This window comes from Pagrus pagrus (genome assembly GCF_965226575.1).
Source record: "Pagrus pagrus genome assembly, chromosome: 7".
NCBI classification, from domain to species: domain Eukaryota; kingdom Metazoa; phylum Chordata; class Actinopteri; order Spariformes; family Sparidae; genus Pagrus; species Pagrus pagrus.
In genome coordinates, this window is record NC_140191.1 from 24,628,615 (window position 1) to 24,646,680 (window position 18,066).

The following is an 18,066-nucleotide window of genomic DNA, read 5'->3' on the forward strand; positions in this document are numbered from 1 at the left end:
GCAGAAAACCTCCTGTTGTGGAATCAACATATTATTTTGCCCACTATTATCATATAGACCCACTGGCAGATGCAAACATACAATGCTTTTTAAAATGTAGATATTTACAGGGCGAAATAAGCTTAATTGATTAATTGATTGGACATAATTAAAGCATCATCTTGTCATCCTTTCATATCTGCAGAAATGGTTATTTCAGGCTGATTCCATTTGATATTTTTAAAGCTATTACCGGCCGATTCCTTGTAGTATTTCCTTGGTCCCCTGTATTCTAATGCAACTTGATCTAATGCTTGTTATTGACAGCCTTGATCGCACTGGTAACTGAATTAGAAAGCTCTCATCTATTTAAAAACGCCCCTTCATGACGGTATGATAAACATGAATGTATGTGTGGAAGCAGCGGATGTAAAAATGATAGTGTATGTGTTTACTTCCTCGTGTTGTGTACTGTAGGGACGTCCATGCTGCTCCGCTGACCTTCAGCATGAAATGAAAAGTGTCTGATGCCTCTGGTGTGTTTGGAGGGGCTTTCTCTTTTCCGAAGATGGACAGCCATGCATTATTGATTACAAAACACTCCTGCAATGCTATTTCATCTCTATAGCACAGCTGACCAGGAACTGAGGCTTTATTTATTTTATTTTTTTTTATCCCAGATTCAGTGTGCACCTTTTTGTGTGTGTGTGTAATGCTTTCCTTGTTTGCCCCCTCTCTCACCTTCTCTTCACTGTAACACCCGGTGGGAGGCTAAACGGTAGATATGCAGAAACAACTCCCTTATCTCCACATCCCTCTGCACTGTACGCTGACAGAGAATTGCGCAAGACAAAAGACAAAAGGTAGGCAGAGACAAACCGACGTGGAACAATGGGAGGGTGAAATGCAATCTAATGGTTCTAACACCGACTCTGTCACACCTAACAGCAGATATTTGACTTTATTTTTAACCTTTGTGTTACAGCACACATCTGTGTATGTGCTACATATTCACACCTCTCTGCCTACATTTTGTATATTCTAAAGCTCTGCTTATTGTTCCCTGATTTCTTTGTCTCACTATGCTCTACTTATGTTATTTCGCACAACCTGCATGCTGTCAACAACACCTCATTGTTATTCTTATTAATTCTAGCAATGTATTAAAGCGTGTCAATTACCGACTGTGAGATGTTAAATATTCATTCGCTCACTTCTTATTTATATTCTAAATTTCTCCTGTCTCCACTTCTGTAGCTGCAACATTTTATATTCAACAAAAGGTTTATTGAGCTTTATGTGTATTATAGCTTCAATTTTTGCAATGAAACATACAAATCCTTTGCATGGTCAAAAGCAGAGACCCAGCAGACCGGAGAGTGTTGCTGAGTGTGGCCTTACCTCCCCGGCCCCCCCGTCGAGGATGGTCACAGGGGAGGACGCCCATGGCGACCACGGCTGTCAGATGCTGTTTCCATGATGCCAGAGAATGATTGGTTTCATGGATCCGGACGGTGCTCTCTGACAGCGCAGGGGGAGACTCTGCCACACCTGGGAGAAGAAACGCTGGCAGGATGTGAAATGTTAGTGAACAAGGTCATTGCGAGGGTCACTGTAAGACCCCATCAACCCCCCCCTCCTGTTCGTCATCGAGGAATTCACAGCCCGGCCTCGTGCTACTTATGAAGAATATCGTGTCTGAATTTATCCTTTGTTTGGAGTCTGACTTGGGCTTTGTCTGCCTCTGCGTGAAGTGGATCTGCAGACAACAATGTCCTGGTTTGAAAAGGGAAAAGCCAAAACAGCAAGGACACCTTTTAGTCAATGGGTGCTTCTTCTCTGTCTCATTAAAAATGGCAACTGAAGCTTCAGATTGCTAAGAAATCAAAGAATAAATCTTTAATCACGCGGGAGTTTTTCACCAGATACCTCACCTGCAAAGTGCTGCAAACAAGCACCGCATTTTCAAGTCTGACTCATGTCTAGCCGGCTCTGTGGAAACGCCAGTAGCATTGATGTCAGTGTTGTTGGTGAGGCTTGTTAGCATGAATGACAAGGCTCGGGATGTGACTCAACAACAGCAGCTCCCTCTCACTCTCACCACGTATTTTTTTTTTCGCAAAATGAGTTTAGCATGTCTCCTATAGTGGTGGGCTTCCTGACAATCCCACTCCTAGAGCCCGTGACAATTTTAATGATTGATTGCTCCACTCTTGACTGCGGTGAGAGGGAAGAGAGAAGACCACAGAGACAAAAAAAAAAAAGAAAGAAGAAGAGGGAGGAAAGAGGGGCGTGGACAATCCCACAAGGTCAGAGTGATGTCCAGTCTTTTGTTTTCAGTGGTGAGATCAGTGGCCTGTGCAGCCGCGAGGGGACAGGCAGAGTAACCGGTGGCCTGGCAGGAACAGATGTTCTTACACAATGAACATGCACTTGGTTGGTTGCTTATTCACTAAAAGTCAAGGGGCTGACTTCCCCTTTTTGGAAACAAAGAAAGACAGAGCGAAGAGTCGTGGCTTTCCACCTGTAGGCCTGTATCAGGGAAAAATGTTGCTGAGGTAATCAGGCTCTGATGCAGCATGATTTACGTCCTGCTAAAGATACGTCCATACAACAGATGGCCGTCTATTTATGGGCATGATAACATGGTAAAGTTGCACAGTACAGATACTTCAGGTATCTGTACTTGACTTCAGTATTTACTTTTTACTCTTTCACTCCCTACATTTTAAGACAAATATCTGTGCTTTCTAATCCTTGCATTTTCAAAACACGCTTGTCACTTTAGTTTTAATCCATTTGAGGGGAATTATCGGTTATTTAACAGGCTTTACCAACCCAAAATGAAGGTATAGGACTTCCTGGGAGTTAGACTCAACACTCACCTATCTTTGTGGTGTGTTTATGAACAGCTTGGACAAATCCTACTGATTCTACCTTTAAGTTTAATGGTTTTTGAATTATATTAATATGATGTGAGGTTCAGTTACCTTCGCACAGAAACGGCCGGTAGAAATGTCTTCAAGTCGAATACTTTTTGCTTTAATACTTTGAGTACATCACAGAGCCTGTACTTGTATGTACTGTGCATACATTTGCAACCTCTGACTTTAGGTAATGATTACTTCATTGCTAACAAACCATGAAATGCTTTATAAACCATTTATTAAACAATTGTTTATTAAAAAATTGCCCCTGATGTTTATAATACTTTGTAAATGCTCAATAAATACTGTGCAGTTTATCTACAAACATTATTTCGATGGACATTATAAAGTTGCATCTGGTGAATGATGGTTATTATATTATGTGTTACGGATATTTCTCACTATTCTAAGCATTACACTACACTACATAATGTATGCAACTATAAAACAATACTAAGTAAACACCTGTTTAGCGAGTTGTATCCAGTGTGTGTCTGAATGGAGTATTTGGTGTCAGTTATCTACCAGTTCACCAAGAAATGGTATCAGCAGTTTAAGTTGAAGAATAATGTGAAATGAAAAAATGTTTTTCCAATGCACCTGTGTATAAATTGAAAATAGTACAAACAGTGACCAGTGGTCCATTAGATGGAATATAAAGGTCTCAACAAATGTCATTTTATGGTAATGAGCGAGGACTAAATGATAATTCAGCTCTCTCCCGAACATGCAGACACTGTAGCCCGTCTGAAAAGCATTAAAACTTAGAGTAGACTAATAATGGAATAAAGTCCAGGACTTTTCCATTATCTATTACACTTCCTGTAGTTCTGTTTTTAAGTGTCCTTCTAATGAGACATTTTCCTTACTTTTATATTTATAAGATCTAAAAGCTCATGATATTACACAAGTGTCACGACCAGATGGAACCTGTGCAATCAATGAACCTATACACAACAGTATTAGACATCCATACTCTGTCGTTATTCCTTTATTTGAACATACAGCTCTGCACTTCATAACGCACTGTATTCCATATATAGAGTTCCTATTCGTGTCACTGGAAGACATAAATTCTTTTGACTTCCTGTCATTGTGCATGCACAAAAGAGATGTTAGCGATACCAGCACCCGATTACAAAACAAGGGACAAGCATTTAAAACGAGACGGTTGGATCGTTTCACATGTATTCACCGCATAGTTGGCACATTCAGACCGTGAGGAGGTCTGAGTGAAAAAAGCAGTCTTTCAGGAAGTTGAGATCAGTAAGCACAGTCCTAAACAGACAGCACAGTCAGCTTGCTGGCATCTCTAGGATTATTGGCCAGAAATGACCAAAGCCATTCATAACTCACTGCCTCCCTCTGCTGGTGTTAATGGACAATAAAGTCATTTTACGACATGCCTCAAACCCTCCTGAAAAATCAATATGATATTATCCATGTCCATGATGCTATGATATTTTTATGTCTGATACTCCAAAATGACTTCAACCATGTCATGGGAGAGTTTAGAGTCACCTCTTCATACAGTATTTTATAGTATTGTTTTTTGTTTTTTTGGTACAATAATAATCCAGTAACATCTCTACACGTACTATGTGTCACTGGAAATCAATCTGGGTTCCATATACTTTGTGGTGTATTCTCTACTTTAGTACCACTTTCCATTAATTTTTTTCTTGCGGATGACAATAGTGTTGATGATACTTAGAAAAGTTACTTTCTCCCTCATGAAAATAATTCATATAATTACTTTATTATTCTCATACTTGTGACATTTGTCGTAAATCTAGTTTATTGACTGTGAATGTGTGCGTATGTGCATGTATTTCTATCTTTGTGTGGAAGAAAATTTGCTCTTAACCAGCTTTGTGTGGACATTTTGGCCGGTCTTCACAACTCCAACAGGTTTTTTGAGGGTTAAGACTTGGTTTTAGGGTTAGGGTTACAACTATGGTTATTTAGCTCTCAGGGTTGAATTAGGTTTAGACTGGGGAGGGTGGTGGGTTTCTGGGTAAAAACAAGATCTATAAGATCAAACCATCCTTTGTCAATATGTCTAGCTTGCCTGATGATTGCTATTTTTTTTGAGTGAGACTTGTTTTTTTTTTTTACTTTTTAATGTTCACACTTAAACATTATTTGCTTTTGACAGCTAATTTGTGGTTGTATGTTGGTGATTAACTGAGGTATGGACCCATTTTAAGTCAGTAGTTAAACAAAAAATATATTCAGAAATATGCAAAGCATACATTTTGACATATGGTACACAGCGAGGGTAATAATTAATGCAGTACCCGCCTGTAGGGCCTTATTATGTTAGTTATTAAAATAAATTAGTGTTGCATATTGCCAAAAGATTTACTGTAAGTCTTATTACCACAAACCAACAAACAATAGCGTTTTGTGGGCCCCTGAGGGTCTACCAACAATATAGTTAACGAACAGTTACAGGCTACAGCTACAATCTCTATCTACGAGAGCTGGGTAATATATCCATATTATATCATTATCGTGATATGAGACTATTGTTATATGGCATTACTGTTGTCTTTTCCTTGTTTTAAAGGCTGCATTACAGTAAAGTGATGTGATTTTCTGGACTTACCAGACTGTTCTACCTGTTTTAATAATTGCCTTTACCTTTAAAATATTGCCGCAATACCAATATCAAGGTATTTGGTCAAAAATATTGTGATATTTGTTTTTGTCACCCATTCCTAGCATTTATGAAGTGCTTTTCAGGAGATTTCAAAAATATGAAATATACAGTATGTTGTGTATCATGATATAGTTTCAAAAATATCCCTATATTATTTTAAGGCCACAGACTACAACTGCAACTGCTCTAGCATAAATTCTACCTTTACAAAGGGGACGTTGCTCAGTTTTGATTGTACACTAATGTATAAACTACATGTTTGTTATTGAGGTTTGCAGTGGCGTTGAACGGGACTACATTATATCAAGAGGTGTTCCCAATATTTTGTCTACTCTATTTAGGCCAGGTAGACCCACATGAGAGGGGCAGAATGGAAACACATTTTAATATAATGCACTCCAGTACAACACCACCACCCACTACTATATCAATAATATGTGTGTGTGTATATATACATATATTATTATTTCAAACAGTGTCAACAAAACATAAATAAATAAATAAATATTTTTTTTGTATTTCTGGTAAATTAATTTTGAAACTATATGTATACTTATAAGTTATTCCTAACTTACGGCCTATTTTGAAGGCATCTACAATGGATGCAGCCACATCATTTGAGAACAACTAAACTGGCACTTACTGTAAATAGCTTATATTAATATTTCATGAATTAATTATTCATAATTATAGTAAAAGTAATGATGGCAGCTCACTCACTCCCCTCTCAGTCGCTGCTGTGGTGAGCACCTGCAGGTGCATGTACACTGAAGAGGACTCTAGATGTCTCCCTACTCCGTGCAGCTGCGTGTCTCCACGGGTACGATGCTGCTGTCTACAGATGACCGAGTCGCCATTTTGAAAAGCAAATCGTTCACAGCACACCCACCCGGAGTACTGGAACTATGCCGCGGGGCCGGCCTCGCAAACTGAGAGTTAAAAGCAACGACGACACAGGTAACAAGTACCAAAATGCAACGAATAAAAAATACAGATCCAGGGCTATCCAAATAACCTGCTATTGTATGGGCAAACACCTCTGCATCTCTTATAATAACACTTCAATGTAGTGTATATAGTCCCCGGATATAGTATTGCGGGTGGGCTTTGCTTTGTGCGGCGAAGGAGTGATTGAGGCGGAATGATATTAATAACATCTCGGTGCCTCTTCTTATTGGCTTCCAGTCTAAATTGGTGTCCGTGAAGGGAAGAACCGCGGTGCTGTGCATGCTGTTAGTCAATGTGCGCCCTTTACACTTAATATTTGTTTATTCATAATTCGTCGTTAGCTTGTTGTTGCTAACTAGCGCGCTTTTTGCTACCGCTAGCTTCGAGGCTAACACGCCAAAATGTTAGCCATTGTTATTTTTACCCAGTGAGGCAGTGTAGCGAGGCTGCCCAGCCGCTGATGGATCAGTTGTGTGCGGTCAGAACCAGAAGCTGCTGGTCACATTCACTAACAGACACGAGCTAAAGGAGGAGAGAAATATGTGGTCGGGATGTGCTCAGTTCGCTAGCATTTTTGGTGTCATCGTCGGATTACAATGTTTAGGTTAGCTTAGTGGTGATGACACGTTAGTCTGAGAGCTAACGTGCGTTAACACATGTTTCAGCTGCTGGGTGAACTTAACGTGCTGACAACAGACACTAAACACACACTGTCGTCACGTTGAAATGTAAAGATAGGGGATAAATACATGCATATCAGCCACATACTGTCTTGGCGATGCCCGTGACTGTGACAGCCAAGATGGGCGTGTGGCACCAAACTGTTGAGTATCATTGTCAGAAGTTGTATCATAAACATCCAAACAGGGTCACAGACAAACATCAGGTGATAGGCATGGTCTTTTCTCTGCACTGTACTTCAAATGCACTAATAAGGTTCATTTTAATAACTTTCTTTTACTTGCAATCCTCCCATTGTGCACTAAGGCTATGATTATTTCCATCATCGATTCATCTGCTGATTCATTTCACGATTAATCGTTAGTCTTTGAATTGTCAAAAATTGTCCTCATGAATGCTCATCACCAAAAATGGCAAAGAAACACAGCAAATCTTTACATTTTTCTATCTGGAACCAGCAGAAGATCTACTGATCAATTAATAGTTGCAGCTCAAGCATGCACACAGACCTTAAAGGTGCTACTTGCAAGAAACGTTGATTTTTGAGTGTCACTCCCAACTTGTCAAAAACTGTCGCTTTGGGATTGTAGGACGGGTTGGCTGCCATCCCATGGTGTCACTTTTTGAAAGGTTGGGACTGATACTCAAAAATCAACTTTTCTTACAAATAGCACCTTCAAAAGTGTTGAGTCTGAACTAATGCACTAGTAAAACTGTAACACATTGCTGTCTCAGTGGGTCTGATAATCTACAATTATTGTTTCCATCCTGACAGGAAATAAACATTTGAGGGATATCGCTTTATTTGTAGAAGTCAAATTTAAAAATACTGAATGCAGAAAAAAATACAAGAGGCTCAGTCTAGAACTGCTGTCTTTGTTGTGCTTGATGATGGTCAGCCTTCAGTAAGAGGTCAAGTTCTTCATTCTCACGCGCTCTTTCAAATTATTTCTTTTAGTTTGTAGTCAAACTAATTTATTGTACTTTATTCTGAAGCCCCTGGCTTAAGTATCTAAACCTAAATATGTGCGCCAAGTCATAGTGTGTATGTCCTCCGTATGCTACCATATCAAAATCTACCTGTGGGTGCACAGATGTATTGGCCAATATTGGCCTTGTTGACTGATATTGACCTATCCACAAATAAGATGACGTTCACAGATGGCAGTGGCCGATGTTAATCTGATGTGTCACATCCATTTTGCGCTGGCACATTGATGAGCCACTGGCTTGTGACATCCCTTTATAAGGCTGTAATTTTTACCGAAAAATTAATATCATTGAGTAGGCAGGTGTCTAGCTGTCAAAGGCCTTTGAAGCAGTTTTTATGAAAAGCATTTTTTTTTATATGAAAGAACGTTTAATTAAAGGTTGTTTGATGTTTGAATGTGTATGATCTAATTTGTATTTCGAACATATTGTAATGAAGGGCTGAACTAAAAAAGTTCAGTTATTTTTTCATAATGCATATTTCTCTGTTTCCTTGGCACAAAAGGGGAATAAATAAAAACAAACAACAACAACTTAAAAAAATCAGTTGTGGCTATTGGCCAAAATTTTATTTTAAACATCGATAGCAATATTGGCCCAGAATTTCACAATTGGTGCATCCCTGTATATACCACTACTCCGACTTTTTGAAGAGAGGATGGTCATATGATTGGGTGTATTTGAAAATATAGTTTGTTGTTTTAGACTGTTTTTTATAATATAAATATATAGCCACTGAGCACAGTATCTGTTCAACTGAATATCTACTTCAGCTAATCTGTTCAGTAGCATGTGCCTTGAAGCATTCTGATATTGAAGTGTTCTCTCTTGTATTAAATCAGATGCAGATCCCAGTGACACTAAAGGGGAAAGTCTCAGTGATGGAGAGCTCAAGGACAAGAAGTGCACAATATGCTCCCAGATCTTCACCACTGAGAGTCAGCTGCAGAAGCATCTCCGTGAACATGAGGTCAACGATAAGGTTCGTACGTCACCTACTCTCAAGTGTCACAATTATTTATCCACACACAGTGAGAAGAGCATGCTCACTCTATCATCAGCACTTGTGTTTGTATTCTTTTTACAGTTTCACACATTCAGATCTTGGTTCTGGCTAGTATAGCCACATCCAGCTGTTGCCGGTCACTGGTAGCTGCCCAGTTGAATAACGCTATTATTGGCATGTAAACAGCTCGACTCGAGCAGTTGAGATTTAAAGGGGAACTTAGGTAGTTGTTCACATCTGGCAAGTGGAGTCAGTCACAACACGGCTGCAAGGGATCCTTAAGGGCATCTTTGACAGTCTTGATGCTTCTACTAAGCATGTTTGTTTTTAACACTTTTTGTCACATAGTAAGCTCCTTTTTATAACCATAAAGTCTTAAACGAGGAGAGGTCTCCCTCTGACATCTCGCAGGGTGAGTTGTTACAGTTGTTGCCTGCTCTGGATTGTTGGAATCAGCTAAATATTCAGCCATGACTTTGAAAATAAATTCTTGCTATCAGTTCCTCTGTGTGAATTCATTTCAGAGCAAGACTTCTTCTTGAACAGGACTTGAAAAAATTATCTTACTCTTTAACGACAAGGCCTATCTCAGCCGAAACATTTCTGTAATGCTGTCAAACACTTTATGTGAGCACTGCAGCGTTGTGTGTGTATGTGTCAACTCACTATCGGAGAGAGCGTAGCTGGAACGGGTTTATTGATACTGCAGAAAATGAGTATTGAAACAGTTTTAGATATTCACAATCGATATGCATCTATATATTGATATTTATTGACTAAATGCTTGATAGCATTTCCAGTACAAATGAGGGGAGACTTTCAGGATTTCAAATTTTTCAAATTGAGTTCGGTTGAAAAGGCTCAAATGTGTCCAGCGGGCGGAATGTTCAAGGAGATGCTGTCATATAATGCCAAGCCAAGCAGCACAGTATGTACCAGAGCAGAGCGATGTAATGGAGGTATAAAGCCTTTAATGGAGCAGTAACCTCCATCTGTGAGGCAGTTGACCTGTTGTTGATTACCTCCACAAAGCACAACAAAAGCACTTTGTAGGAAAAGAGAAAACTCTCCAGCTGACATCTCACTCGAATTTAGTGCAGGTGGAGAGCATAGCTCACCTGCTGTAGTGGATGATAATATACCAGCTACAGGTTGGATTTGGGCCAAGCTTGTGGCTTACCATTCAAGCTGGAGGTGTCCTGGATTGTTCAGCTTCAACGAGTTTTTACAATGTGAAAATCTGCAGCTGTATGTAGATGCCATTGTTTGTTTGGCAGACTCAGCACAGGTCTGAACTTAGTCTGCCAACCAATCAGGTGCCAGCAGCTTCCAAAGCATCTGAAATGTGTTATTACCAGCAGCCTGGTGGACTTTCTGTATTTTCTTTAAACAGAACACATTGGGGGGTGTAAATCACCAGTTTCCATATATCGATTCTTTGGACAATGAGTTGATATTTGACATCTGCCCTGAAATGATTTTGACAAGACCATTTTTTTGCTGGTCCCCATTGTTAGCTTCAGCAAATGAAATTTTACTTTGTTAGCCTAGCAGCTAGCTGACTTTTCCTCTTCTCACAGCTGAACAAATTACATGTATTATTTATACTTTTTTGTACTCACTGTTGGTTTAATTCACTGAATCACCCAACAGAACACCACTATTGAAAATCATCCTGCACGAACGCATGCACATTTCAGCCTGACGTCGTAAAAACAGAGCAGCTGATATTGCCAGAGCAAGAGCAACAAGTTAGCTGACTGCTCAGTGAAATGTCGTGTTTGTCTGTTGACCGATCCTTTCTCCAAAATCCCAAATATGAAAAGTGACTTTAGAGGCACAGAACTTTGTGACGCCACATGTTTTCAGTTAACAGGATGTTTGTATGTTAATTATGTCTGAAGATGAGCACAGTGAGTTGATAACGCATAAACTGCTAAATTTGGCCCTGATGCTCGGCTGTGTCTTTGCTGCGTCTGGAAAGCAGCGGAGCGCACAAGCACTACTCAGCCCCTGAACTTTGATCAGTGGCAACTATTGTTTAACTGCATTGGTACAGTCTGGCTCCTTGGTGAATGAACACATCAATGTGTTAGATTTTTGGGAGCTCTTAAGTGTTTCTTTGATAAGCCAATGTACAGTATGTGTGCATGACTGCTTCAGTGAATTTGCTGTGAGTCAATCCAGGGAAAAATGCATACAGCCACTTCTGTTCCATTGCGCTGCAGGTCTGTTTTGTGTTGTGGTCATACAGCGTAGTTTTATCAGAACTCTAAGTGAAATTATGCTAGGAAGGACTAAAGTTGCTTAATCCAACCCCCAGCCCCTGGCTGCAGTGCCCAGTAACATTCTTAAATAGCACAGAAAATGTCACACCCCCCTACCGTCCTCGAAGATGTCGAATCACAGCCGCAATTTCCCCTGCTGCAGTAATCACTGGCCAATAATAGTAAATAGGTTTCAGTGGCTACTTGTTTTGTTAAATTTCCACTTGCATATTTGTGGTCCTACTTGGGAACATCCAAAAATAAATGTTGCTCAAACATGTTAATGTTCGCAGTTGGAGTCCACTGAGTCACCTGATGAGTCAGAGGCTTCTGCTTCCTGCTTGTTTTGTATGATTTATGTGGGAACTTATTCTTCGTCCAAGATACAACAGATGATTTTTGATTTATTATAATTGTTATTTTTGAATTATATTTGTAGTATATAATGCATGATTGTAAACGTACATATACAGAACAACTGTGCATTAATTTCTGTTGAGTAATGCAGGTTTTTGTTGTTAGTAATTAATGTGTGAATATTAGTTCTTTAATGTGCCCCCGTTTATCAGTTGCTTATAGCATTAGCATTAGCATACCATATTCAGATCGTTACCCTCTCCTCTTCAGATCAATCTACAATCACTCTGTTTCTCAGTCTCACCCTGTCTTATTCCCTCTCTTACACACAAACAGACACATTAAACACGTCGGCTCAAAATAATATCCAGTTTTTACCCCTATGGATCGTTTTTCAAGTGCCCCCTTAGTTGTGGAAATCTCCCCCTATTAAATGGGAAAACCCCTCAAGACGCTTTTTTCGTAATCAGTAGCCATCAATGGCATTTATGTAAACGGATGCAAATATGCAAACATTTCCAATATTTCCATATCTTCAGCTGTGGTGATTTAACTTGCGTTACTGTGGAAGGTGAGGCTATCAATCACTTCATCATCTAAAAAAGAACACTGCATCATTCACTGAACACTAGCGGTGCTTTATAAGCTATCATTAGCAAACCATGCTCCTACCCTGCCAGTCTGCAGTGATATTAGAGGAGCGATACCAAGTGCAGCAACTTCACTGCAACTTAAGTAAAATTTCGGAGTGTATGCCATCAGAGGGCAAGACCCCCAACATTGAAAATATGTCAAAACGTGTGACTGCCATGCACAAATCTGCAATAACTATTTAACTTAGCTCACTAGTTAGCTACCGAAACGTCAGCAAATTAGTAGTGATTGTTTTATGCTTGCTATAAAGAAAAGGACCACAATACATTGAAACAACTTCCAATAAACCTTGGTTTGAAGTGTTACTCTGAAAAAGCTCAGTTTGGAGGACTATGTAACCCTAACACTTCACCCTCCCCCATCCCATCAAGAATCAGGACATGCCTGGAGGTTGGGTGTCCCACGGAGGGGTAGGGCTAAGCGGTAGTGGCAGGGGTTGTATTGAGATTGGGCCATAATCACATATTTCTGCCTTGGTCTCCTCTTTTGACCATCTCTTCTGGCCTGAAAACACCATATGTGTGCACCATTTGCAGCTGCTTCTGTAATTGTGGGCCATTTCACTGTCAGGGCCACTACCTTCACTTTTGTACGCATTCTCTCCAGGCTGGAGAGCAGTAGCCTCGGGGTCTGCCACTCTGAATAAGCATCAGCAGCGCCACTGTTGCTCTCGTCCTTCACCGCATTCACACGAGTACTCTGAAAATTAAGTCAGTCAGCTCCTCTAATAGAAAAAGAATTTAATATTGGGGCCATTTCTGCCTCATGGGAAATCATTAATATGTTGTCTGGTTGTCTGTCTCTTTCGTTTGCTTTCTAAGTCACACTTGTTATCAGGTAGGATGAGTAAGAGTATGCGGAGACAGCTTCCAGGTTCACAGCAAATGTGGTTATTTAAGTCAGTTAAGGTAGCACATCAATCAATCTTTAAGAATTAAGAGTAACGAGCACTGGATTGCAGAGTCTTTACACTTAAATTATTCACTACTTCCTTGAACTTGTCCTCTCTTGTTTGCAGCCTCATCGATGTGACCGGTGCTCGCAGACGTTTAACGTGGAGTTCAACCTCACGCTCCACAAGTCCACGCACACGACCTCGGACTTCACCTGCCCGGTTTGCAATAAGAGGTTCTCCCGCATCGCCAGCCTCAAATCACATATCATGCTGCACGAGAAGGAAGAGGTTCGTCAGCTGATCAATCAGACATAAAACCATCAATGATTTGCATTTACTGCTCATTAGGAAGAACTTATTTCCTCTGTTTTGTCTCCTTTCTACCATAAACTGCAGAATTTAATCTGTTCAGAGTGCGGAGATGAGTTCATCCTTCAGAGCCAGCTGTCAATGCACTTGGAGGAGCACCGCAAAGAGCTGTCTGGCATCAAGGTTTACACCTGCAAGACCTGCGACAAGGAGTTCAAGACGTCTGCACACCTCAAGGAGCACATGAAGAGTCACGCCAAGATGAGGTCAAGCATGATCGCAGATGATGTTTTATTTCATTTGATCAAGTCAGGAGGACGTTAAAAGGAAATCCAACAGCTACTGAAAGCAACCTTGAGGATATAATTCTAACCCATTTATAGGGTAAAGAATACAGTGTAAGTGAGTCACGAAGATAGACATCTGCAGACGTCAGGCTATTCAGACACGTTAACACTTTCACATAAAGGTGTTATTGTGTAATTCTCTTTGGTGTGTGAGCAGTCCTGCGGGGCAGAGTAAGAGCAGGTTTCAATGCAGAATTTACAGAATGATACTGAAGGTTAAAGTGAAATCCTTATTTCTGCTCATTTTAGTGTATTTTATGTAGTATCTGATATTTTTAAAAGGCTTTTATCGACTGCACGAGGACAGTCATGCACAGTCTGCCATGGCATTCAGTGAACAGAAAATTGGAGTTTCGTAAATTCTCATTCACGCTCATTGGTACAAGGCCAAAGTAAGCCTATATGAGGGCAACAAAATTCACTGCCGTGTGCAGGCTCTCTATGGGCTGATGCTAGACAACCAAGGCCAAAAAAGAGCCTAGCAACAACAACTGCAACTGCAAAAGCCCTGTGCACTTAATTTCAGTTTGTATAAGGGGAAAGCGAGGTGAACATACAACACCCAAAACAACTGACATGATCACGTGCACAAAATTCTGCAATACAAAAACACTGCTATGTGCACCGTGAAACAGCAGATGTATTGTAAATGAAATGTAGTTGCGACACCAGCAGATGTTCCTTCAGCTCAGTTCAAATCCACAAGGAAGAATGACAAAAAATAAAAATGAAAAACTGAGCATTGGATTTGTTGATTTCTGTCAGGATGTTAAGAGATTTTCTACAAATGTTACGAACATTTTTTTCTAAAATAACTTAGCAACCCTAGCTTTACTGCTTTAGACATCTTATGTTTGAATTACCGTGTTATTGAAAGGTGCTGCTGAAATAAACTTGCCTTTCCTTGCCTAAAACCAATTTGACATTTTCGTGTGTTTACTCTCTCCACAGGCCGCTCAATTCTAGTTCCAGAAACTACAAGAAAAACATTGACCGCAGCGGGTTCACAAACAGCTGCCATCACTGTGGAAAAGCTTTCAAAAAGCCCAGCCAGCTTGTCAGACACATACGAATACACACAGGTGAGTGAAAAACACACAGGAGGAGGTGGAATGTTCAGGTTACATACTGTACATCTAATGACGATGTAATGATGTGGACTATGTTGTTTTCCAAGTGGGTGTTTTCTAAGCTGTGGGTGGGCACTGGCGCCTAGTTGTAGTTTGTGGGAGCTCGGTAGCCTGCCGTTTCACAGCCGTAGGTTGTGAGCACAGCTGGAGACTCTGGGTGTGTGGGCAGCCGTGGCAAAAACAGGAGAGTTGGCAGTTTTGCACATTTGTCTTGAACAAAAAATTTAAAGTGAACTTCCTCCGAAGTTCTCTCCACGACATAATAACACCAATAACTCTGAGAAATAACTGAGAAATTGGCTGCATTAACCCTCCAGCTCTTAAGTGTACACCTCAGCGCAGTTCGTCACTCTGATGTCATACAGATGTTGTGAGGGTAGAATCTTTATATGCTGTTTAGTTCCAATATTGTTGTTTGTGTGTGTGTTTGTGTGTGCTTGTTCAGCTGTTACGGTTGCAGGTAATGTAGCCAGCAGCTTCCACCCACATGCTGTTTACACGTCACCCACATGTTAATTTATTTGTTTGGTTGGTTAGTTGGCTGGATGACTAATGGTGGATGGAGTTGATTCCTCTGTGCCTCGAATCTCAAACAGCTCTTAGGCTGATGTCGCTTTGGGAGACTACACACACACACACATAGAAAAACACACACAGGTTACACCTTATTCGCTCTCTCCCTCTGACGCACAGAAGAGTGGATATATATGCCTTCAAATAATACCAGAGAGGGCATTATGTTGGTGCCTTGCTGACAAAATTGCTTAGTCATGCTGGTACAAAAGAAGGTATTTTCATATATCATCAATACTGCAGGATAATTACTGTACAAACAGACTTGGTAGATTAACTAGGGTGTCGTGTTCTTTTGTCTAAATGTATTAATTTGATGAAAAATAAAACCAAATTTTGATATAAATGTGATGTGTGTAAAATATAAGATTTACAGTATCTTAATGAATTATTTCTTTGTCATATTTAGTTGAAATGATAAGAACAAAATGTCCGTCTTCGCAAATAACAAATACAAACTTTTTAAAGTAAATGCTTCTGTCAAAATAAGTCAAAATATCCACTGCTGTAACCAGCCGCAAAGGATGCTGTAAGTAATGTGATTCGAGCAACAGTAGAGTAGTGATCGAGGACATCTTCCCCTTGCACTAAACTATCTACTTTGTATTTTGAAGTTGTGCTGTTTTCTAACCTCCTAATGGCAGCTGTGTGATCTGTGTTTGTGATCCTTCGCATCAGGTGAGCGGCCCTACAAGTGCACACATTGTGGCAAGGCTTTCAACCAGAAGGTGGTGCTGCAGACTCACATGGTGAGACACACGGGAGAGAAACCTCACCTCTGCATGTTCTGCCCTGCTTCTTTCTCCCAGAAGGGGAACCTGCACTCCCACGTTCAGAGAGTTCACTCTGAGGTAAGAGCACATCGCTACAGGTGTGAAAGTGAAATACGCAAACACTCATGTTTACTACCTCAAATATTGTATAGAAAATATATCTGTGCAATGTGGTGCGATCTGTTCTTAGGTAGTTATGTATTACAGCAATAAAAGAAGCCACCAAACAGCAACCAGTGCTTTTATAATAGCGTAAAGGGTTTGTTTGTGCAGGTTTTAATTGACGCGCTTCCCGTCAGTGTTCCTGCAGTGTGGAGGGTTGGAAATAGAGGAAGTGAAGTGGCCTTAAAACACCTCTCAATTGCATGTCATAAATTATCATAAATGTCTAAAATGGAAACAGAAGTTAAACACATATATCACTGTATGGATGGAAATAAATCTTACGGTTTGGTTTTCAGATCAATAACATCAGAGATGATGTTCTCTGTCAGCCTTTAATTCTTGTAGCTTTTAAAGAGCATGATTTGTTAAACAAGTGACATGTTCTCCTAAAAGATTGAGAATTTATTTTGTTATGAATGCAGTTTAATTTGTATTGTGAATCTCCATAATACCCATTCAAATCCTCAAACAAGGTGTAATGATTTTGATTATGTCAGTCATGTGAATGTGAACTGATGAAAGAAATGTGAATTAAGGGATTAGTTGAGGAAAATCATGATTTTAATTTAATGAATGAGTCATTCTTACATGGGAATTAGCATCATAACAATTAATATATTCCTATATTCCAACAATAATCAGTGTTATAGAGAGTTTGGTCAGTAACACGTCTCTCCTCCCCCCGCCAGTGCAGTGAAAGAGAAAATACATTTTCTGGTATCCCTGCCCACTTTATCCAATAAGGACAGAGAACTCCATAAAGAGGCGGTCCTGTCTGCTTGTGAACACAGAGAGCAGGACCCTCCGGTTTGCTGCTATGTCTGGTGATTACTGCTCCGTGTTCATGTGGTGATAGAGAAAGGATGGAGGGGATCGCTTACTCCAAAACAGACAGGAAGTTAGCTGAAACGACAGCGACGCTTGCAGCAGCTTTAATTTACTGAATAGCAGAGTCCTCGACTGGTTCTGAGAAGCAAAGTTTACAAATGAGTTGCGATCTAATTGGACTAAACCCTGAGCACGCTTGTCTGAGCAGGAGATACTGTTTGACTGAAGTAACAGTGCGGCTGCTTTCTTGCAGTCATGGAGGGAGTCTTTCCTTCCCTAAATATCTGAAATTCCCTTAATTGAACATGGCATAATGTAGAAGACGATTGTTATAATAATCTGTGTCCACCATCTGTTGTTAGAAGGCATCTCAGACACTGAATAGCCTGCTATTATTATGTTATGATGTCATTTATCACTGCATTATGCTTTTGTCTCAGATCGATGGTTAGTCTACAACAATGCACAGTGTCGACTAATTGACAAGTCGATTGTTATGTGAAACCACTAATAGATATAGACCTAGACATATTTGATTTGGCTTAGGCTTTCTTTTTTATGCCAAAAGCCCT

The 18,066-nt window shown here is 40.1% G+C and overlaps 1 protein-coding gene across 3 annotated transcripts in view; it reads left to right on the forward strand.

Annotated features, from left to right (window-relative positions):
* Positions 1 to 6,398: 6,398 nt before the first annotated feature.
* znf236 (zinc finger protein 236) overlaps positions 6,399 to 18,066 on the forward strand; it is a 58,636-nt gene continuing 46,968 nt past the window's right edge. For all 3 annotated transcript variants that reach the window (XM_084356254.1, XM_084356255.1, XM_084356256.1), the window contains exons 1-6: positions 6,399 to 6,528; positions 9,033 to 9,172; positions 13,493 to 13,657; positions 13,766 to 13,944; positions 14,977 to 15,107; positions 16,407 to 16,579. In XM_084356254.1, the coding sequence (XP_084212380.1) occupies positions 6,477 to 6,528; positions 9,033 to 9,172; positions 13,493 to 13,657; positions 13,766 to 13,944; positions 14,977 to 15,107; positions 16,407 to 16,579 (840 nt within the window). In that variant the 5' untranslated portion in view covers positions 6,399 to 6,476. The remainder of the gene's footprint in view (positions 6,529 to 9,032; positions 9,173 to 13,492; positions 13,658 to 13,765; positions 13,945 to 14,976; positions 15,108 to 16,406; positions 16,580 to 18,066) is intronic.